At 31.1% G+C, this 8,030-nt stretch overlaps 1 protein-coding gene across 1 annotated transcript in view; it reads left to right on the top strand.

The window, feature by feature from the left end:
* The window catches only part of LOC119830556 (multiple C2 and transmembrane domain-containing protein-like), a 14,804-nt gene extending 6,786 nt beyond the window's left edge, over window positions 1-8,018 (top strand). Inside the window, exons 3-11 of the mRNA XM_038353617.1 lie at window positions 2,229-2,425; window positions 2,899-3,118; window positions 3,481-3,626; window positions 4,094-4,233; window positions 4,575-4,645; window positions 6,301-6,404; window positions 6,781-6,890; window positions 7,383-7,480; window positions 7,950-8,018. Coding sequence (XP_038209545.1) covers window positions 2,229-2,425; window positions 2,899-3,118; window positions 3,481-3,626; window positions 4,094-4,233; window positions 4,575-4,645; window positions 6,301-6,404; window positions 6,781-6,890; window positions 7,383-7,480; window positions 7,950-8,018 — 1,155 coding nt within the window. The remainder of the gene's footprint in view (window positions 1-2,228; window positions 2,426-2,898; window positions 3,119-3,480; window positions 3,627-4,093; window positions 4,234-4,574; window positions 4,646-6,300; window positions 6,405-6,780; window positions 6,891-7,382; window positions 7,481-7,949) is intronic.
* Window positions 8,019-8,030: the final 12 nt, after the last annotated feature.

The following is an 8,030-nucleotide window of genomic DNA, read 5'->3' as shown; positions in this document are numbered from 1 at the left end:
ACAGATTCGAAATTCAAATGTAATATTTTTTTATAATTAAGTGTAACAGTATTTATGGCCAGACTAAGTACATACAGATATTTTGTTTTATATTTATTTAATTGTAATTTACTTGGACATAATATAAATGCAAGTATTGAATATAGGTCATAAGGTCAAAAGAATAATATAGTTATAAAGTAGAAATGTATAGGTGATGTCATATATTTAATATATGTATAAATGTTTTTACTTAAGATCATATTATTCATTTATTTTACCTAGCATGAATTTAATAAATTTTTAATACAAACAACATCGAACTGTGCAATACGGTAAAAATGTCCTTGTCCAAAGATTTGCACTTCAACATTTTCACAATATACTTATATGTATTTTTTTTTTGTAATATTCACGAACCGTCAGTCTCTCGTTAATAATCGTGGGATCATAACTTTGATAATCGTTTATTGTGTCTCGTGTGTTAAATAAAATTCCTTATAAAATGGGTGCCAAAAATACTGCGGTAAGTTGCGAGTTACATGTATTCCTACGTTTATTAAATAGTAATAGGTACTTAGTAATAGTTCATAATAAGACATGTACAGACGAGGCGTCGGCCCCAGCCCAGGTACTTTTTGTCCATTCATAAAGTACTAAAAAAAACCGCATAAAAAGTTATCTCAATCCGCGAAAAAAGAAAACATGCATCAGATGCATCATCGCACACGACGATCTGAACTGAGCGCTTTGAACGCTTCACTCAATTTTCACGACACAAATAGCCGCCCACGGTATGTTTTAAGTTTTTTACATTACATTTTTTACATTCTTCAGAGATTTTCTTGCTACGGACAAAAGTCCTTATCTTGCATAGACCCCAAAGAAGATTAGATTATAAGTACATGAAATACCTAATACGTAACCTGCAAACTATATTTAACCTAAATTCATTAGCAAAGCTATTCTTAGTATGGTTTTACATCGTTATTTTACATAAACGCTGTTATAATATTTACAAAGGTTCTTGAAGAACATTTACTTAAACAAGTGCCTTGTTTACATATTCATGCATGTACATACGAGTACATACAGTCTAAACAATAAAGAGAACCTTTTCAAGTTTTAGTATAATAAGCTAGGAACCTAATTGAAAGAAAAATATTTACATGCTCGCATCCCCATGGCGATTTGCATCCCCATGCATTCTTTTTTTCTTCAAGTTCTGACTTATATGAAAAATAAAATATGTTTTTATTTCACTCATAAATTTTTATAACTATAAACTATTATATTTACATACATTTTTGGTTGTATCCGCTTTAACTAGCTACCTTTAAGTATTTATTCCTTGCTTCAAATGTCTATTGATTGTTACTAACAATAGGTTTGTCATTATTATTATTATTACTCATTTGTAGACACTCCAATATTAGTGTACTAAATCCGTATAATAAAGAAAAATAAAATATGCTACAAATATATTACTGGATGAAACTAATAATATCTATTAAGAAATGAATTCAATCAATTCATCCACTTCCACACAAACAATATTTAAATTTATGGAAGATTTTATGAGAACCTCCGCGTTTTTTGCAACGTCGCGTCAGTTAAAAAAGTAATAATACCTATAACAAAAAAAACTTACGCAAAAACTACGTAGCTACACAACGTAAGTTACCATGACCGCGGTTGTATGAATCATTTTGGTATACATATGCATATATGATTATGTTTATCAATTATACAATATTTAGGTACAGTTATAACAAGCTATATTCTGCAAAGACTATTCTTTCAATTATATATACTGTAAGGCCTAACACAGACACGGATTTTCAGTTAAACAATATTTATCGGTTTTTTACCCCCCAAAATTTTCGACAAGGAACTATAGAACTGTAACTGTATAGATTTTGATAGTTTTTTTTTTTTGTAGGGAAGTTGTTGCCTTCCGTGTGGTGTCAATTAATTTGGTATTGTTCTGACAATTTGAAAGTGGTTTAGTTTTTCAATGAAACCCATTGATTTCTCACTACTTATTTGCATTGTTTACTTAATTTTGTGTGTGTGTGTGTGTGTGACACCGTGATTCATAAAGCGCTTCCTAAAATGCTTTTAGATGTAAGTTTTCAGTTTTGTAAGGAAACATTCAACAACTTTCTAGTTGTAATTTCGCCCGAACGTGATATAATTTTAATAAATAACAATAAAACATATTTATTTGTATTTTATTTTTGTTCTAGACATGGTATCGTGTCACTGATAGTTGGAATGATGTCGGCCAGTTGTCAATAACGCTGTACGGAGCAAAAGGGCTGAGCGCTCTTACCCTTAGCGGCAGTGTCAATGCTTATTGTATATTGGAGTTGGACAATGCAAGAGTACAAACTCATACGATTAAAGGCACTTCTGAGCCTAGCTGGGACAAGAACTTTGTATTGTAAGTGAATATCAAATGTTATAATTTTACCAGACAATCTAAGACCAACCTATCCGGTTACCGACCATTATAGCTAATCTTAAAATCTCAAAAATCATTTTTTAACATTATGATAAAATATGTAAAGCGTATGTTAATACGTATTCTACTAATTAATCTCGCTTGTGTCGTAGGTATTCGTTTGAGTAGAAGTGGTTTAACAAAACAGTGGGAAATTTATACAAACGGACATTACGTAGAATGCTATACTCTGCAGGATTTTATCATAAGTTGGTTTCACAATTCTTGTGTAAATATTTTCATAGATGATTTGTAACATAGTGTAATTTATGTAAAGCCATGTTTTACTTTTTAATTTATTTTAACAAATACATGGATCGTGTGACACAAATACATAAATGAATATAATTAAATGATTAATTAGTTTATTTTTATACTTTTTTCTTTCTATTTAAAATGTATTTAATTTTTAGTTCAATAAACGATATCACATCAACGGTAGATATAGCCGTGTATGAAGAATCATTAATTCAGTCGATGAAGGGGGAGATGCTCGGGAAGATATCTATACCTTTGTTGAGGATACAGAATAATGAGAAGAGATGGTACGCTTTAAAGAATAGGTCGAAGAAAGCAAGCGCGAGGGGAAACTGTCCCCGGATACTGTTGGAGATGTCCGTTGTATGGAATCCGGTAAGACTATTAATTATGTAGTATAGTGCGTAATTAAGAGTAATTTCGATAAATTGTAATATTTAATATTAAGTATTGTTTGGCAAAGATATCATGATAAAATAGATAGACCTGACTAAAAAACAACAAACGTAACATTAGAATAACTAGGTAGATCTATTTGAACGTAAGTTGAATCTAGTAGTAGTAGTAGTAGTAGAGATAAAAGTATCTAGGTACTTTTTTTCAGTGCAAATTATTACAAAGAAAGTCGCTAGACTCGTCTGGCATTTGGATATGTATTTTTTTCTGATTTTCGCTTACCTAAGAAATGATTTAAACACACGCTTAAAGCATGTGTTAATTTTAATTATTCTTTACAGGTAAAAGCGTCAATGAGATTGTTCAGGCCGAAGGAAACGAAATATATTCAAAAATCACCTAAATTCGACATTCCACTTATTTATAGTAATTTAATATTTATTAAACATATATTTAAAGTTTTCCGGTCGGGAAACGAGCATTTTAAGTAAGTAATATGACATTGTACTACCAAATATGATATATAATTATTTCACCATATTTCCGTCCGTGCACCATCCGCCCGCACATGACGTCATTGTATAGACCATCTGTTTACTGCACTGCTGTCATTGAGATTCACATCAACATATATGCCGAATACATACCTACCCAGATAAAACCTACCAAGATATATTATTATACTGTTGACTTTATTTCAAATTTTCAACCGAGTTCAATAAAATGAGGAGGTTATTAAGTCGTTTTTTTAAGCTTTCTTACCTCAGAACTTTTGACTGAGTGAAACGATTTGATAGTTCTTTTTTTATTTGAAAGCTGGTGTCCCCGCGTGGTCCCACATAAATTTGGTCTAATTTTCAAAACTTAAAGTTGGTTCAGATTTCTGTATTAAAATAGTAAATCACGAATTAAATACCATAATAATGAGAACGAGATGTACGCTTTCTTTTGCAGACGAGTATTCGAATGGGAAAATCAAGAGCTGTCAGCGATGGCGCTCGGCGGTTGGCTGATTTTCTGGTACTTCTTCAGGCTGTGGATGACACCCTTATTGCTTCTCTTGCCTTTCATACACTACTGGCTCGTGCAAAGAAGTAAGGACATATTGGAAATATTTATATTTGAATGTTTACGTCAGTCTATTTACTTACATTATTTATTACAAATTACAGAATCTTGCATTTTATATTTCGAATTAATATTACAAATTAAAATAATTACCACATTGCTCTCACTATATTTAAATCATACCATTTTTATATGAGAACAATTTAAATATAAACTAGGTAAAAACATATCTAACGGTGAATTGATTTTCTAAATCGGTCCAGTAGTTATTGAGATCAGTGCGTTCAAACAAACTAACAAACTCTTCATATTTACATTATTAGTTTGGATGTAAGATATAGTTTCTCATTATATAATATTGTTACAGATAATACCGTCATCGTTCCCTTATATCAGTCTGAGGATGATGAGTCAGACGAGGAAGTAGAGACACAAAAGGTAATTAAATACAATATGTAATTGTATTTACTTCCGGCATTAATACATAATAATGCTATTAAAGTGCATCCATTGTCTTCCAATCGTTTGGAATTCGATTCAGTACTTATTACTGGCAACTATTTATAATTTTTCGTGTATTATCGGCAGGTGCTTACAAGTTACATTTCCTAAGTTTTCTAGAAATCCTGTCTTGATTCTATCTTCAATGAAAATATATGTGCCCCACGGTTTCACCCACGTTATATATAATACTAGCGGTCCGTCCCGGCTCGCCCGTGGTAGACGTATAGCCTATTGCCTTCCTCAATAAATGGGCTAACACTGAAAGAATTTTTCAAATCGAACCAGTATTTCCTGAGATTATAGTATTGAAATAAACAAACAAACAAACAAACATACAAACAAACAAACAAACTGCAGCTTTTTAATATTAGTATAGATTATATAGTCTTAATAAATTAATTGTTCAAGAAAAAAATCAATACGAAAAAACAACACTTCAGCTTAATGTTATTAGTATGAATAAATATAAACCATAAAAAGCTGCTTTACCAAATGAACTCTCAAACATTCAAAGAAATTCATATAAAACACTGTCATTAAATTAAAACAGTTCAATCATTAATTTTAGTAGCAGTAATATATATTGTTGTTCGTATAATTTATCGTTAATTTGAAACAATAATTTGATTGAATTGAATCTGTTAACTGTAAACTTGTGCCATATAGTGACTACAAGAGAGAATAATTAAACTCCGAATATATCAATAGTACTCTACATTCTTCTGTGAATGTAGATGGAATCATGTCTATATTTTTAATTTGAGAATGCTGGCATTTCTAAAACGAACTACTAAAAACATGCTTTTATCCAAGGTTAGATAGAAAAACGTGTAATTCAGTCTCCATCTAATATTGGACAATAGTTTTTCCAAATCGAATTTTGCAAACAATGCTACCAGCATTTCAGAAAATAAATAATAAAAATTTACTTGAACTACCTATGCTTTGAACCAAGGTTAGTAAGGCGAAATAAAATAAGTCATTGCCTTGTCAATCATATGCTAATTCTAAGTCTAATGCTAATTCTGATAGACGGTTTTGTTATTAGATGGTGTGCAAGCAATTTATGCTGAAGGTTCTAGAACTTTTATACTATAGGCTATATGAATTATAATATCGGCGGCGGTCACTACCAATATACAAATACCTTATTTATAATCATGTAATTTTCCTGTATTTAGCAACTACAACTTATCCTTAAAATTTCCAGTTTTCGCCTTGAAGATTTTTTCTTTATAACAAAAAAAGTAACCAAAACGAGTCATTCACTTACGTGGAACAGAAAGAATGACTCACGGTTATATATTAGCACCTATATACCTACGCAATAATAACTGCAATGACGATATTTTGTGTCGTGAGGTTACTAAATGCGTGTATAATAATTGGTTGTTTACGTTTCCATAAATAATGTAAAAATATTGAGTAATAACTCAAATATTAGATGCATTTTTATACAGGTCAATACAGGTCATAAATGATGTAATATTTCTCATGATATCTACCTATAATTCAACTCGATGTGGTGCCGGGAACGTAAAACCTAGCTATTTTGAGTGACATGTTGATTAACAAACATTTAATTTCAGGATGAAAAGACGATAAAAACGCGGATATCCGAGTTACAGGATCTCACAATAACCATAAAAACCGGAATCGATTATATCGTATCTCTCCTTGAGAGGCTGCATAAGTAAGTGCTTAAAATACCTTTAAAACTTTTCCACCAACAACTTGAGTTCATTAACTTTATAGTTATTTATACTTTTCCTACATTTGCCGAAATTGCTATGAAATTACTTTTTGTCGGAATTTATTTTGATAATCTACGTTCGTAGTTTCTACGTGGGTTTTGACTTTTGTATTAATTTTAAAGATCTCACACCCAGTATCGAAGTGAGATAGCGACATTTTTATCCAGGCGAACCAAACTGACATAGGCGCATTTTAATGGTAATGTTAAAAATAATTATTTCCCAAAAAAAATTTAAACAGGGGAAAAGTAAAAATGTTGTTGATGTTCATTTAATTTTTGTATTTAATTGATTTAGTGTATTTTTTTTTTTTAGTTTGGTGAACTTCAGCGTGCCGTACTTAAGTTATTTATTTATGCTCGCCCTCGTGGGATTATCGATAGCTTTCTACCTCATACCAGCCAATTATATGTTTATGGCATTTGGTAAGTATCTTCACATACTCTCAATACGAAACAGCCATTCATTGCAATAGATTATCCGAAACTGCGCATGTTTTAAAGTTGTATAACGTGTTCTGTTCTCCGAACTCCGACATTTGTGTTTTGTTAATATACATTTTTAAAGATTTATAATCATACTTGCTTCCTACTAATAATATAAATGCGAAAATTTGTAAGGATGTGTTTATTGCTCTTTCACGCAAAAAGTACTAAACCTTGCAATGAAATTGCAATGAGATTTGGTACGTAGACAGCTGGATAACTGGAATAACATATAGGCAACTTTTTATCCCGATATTCCTACGGGATACGGACTTACGCGGGTGCAACCGCGGGGCGCAGCTAATGTATCATAAATTAATGATGTGCTTCGCCAGTCTATTACGCCGTATCTTAATTACTAAATATGTTATAGCATTTAGGTGGTTTTGTTTCCATCCTGTCCTTCGTTTAATACAAAATCAATTGTTTCAGGTTTATATAAGTTCGGCCGTAAGTTTCTCAATCCTGGGAGAGTTCCTAACAACGATATATTAGATTTTATATCACGAGTTCCGGATAATCAGATGCTGGTAAGATAATTATACTACCTACTCATTAAACGATCAGTTGAGTATTTCGTAGAATTAATTAATTCCCTATATACTAAGTAGTTAATGACAGAAATGATTAAAGATCAATTTAAGTTAAATAATTGCCTATAAAAATTTATGTGTCATTCCAAAACTAAAGATTTTCTGATAAATTTGTATATTTACAGCTCTAATCGAGCAGTTTACAATATGTTATTCATTTTCCTCATAATTGGAAATACAGACTATATCACAAATTATTATGCTAACGGGGTATAAGTAAATTAAGAAATCAAATATCAATATGTCAATTGTGTTTTTACTGAAAAAAAAAACACAAATATATAAGTGGCAACCCTTATACCATATAGATCTTTATTTTAAAGTTATTTGATAAGGTATAATAATACAGGACTTCAAATGAATTAGACGTATCGTTATAATTTTAAAATGTTTATTTTTCTTTCAGAAACAATGGCGCGAACTGAAAGTCCCCGAGCCTAACCTCTCTCGGTCAGACTCCGGAAAGCGACGGTAGTACAAAGCGCGT

This window comes from Zerene cesonia, chromosome 11 (assembly GCF_012273895.1).
Source record: "Zerene cesonia ecotype Mississippi chromosome 11, Zerene_cesonia_1.1, whole genome shotgun sequence".
NCBI classification, from domain to species: domain Eukaryota; kingdom Metazoa; phylum Arthropoda; class Insecta; order Lepidoptera; family Pieridae; genus Zerene; species Zerene cesonia.
Note: the sequence above shows the minus strand (reverse complement) of the source record. Positions and strands in the feature narration are given on the sequence as shown.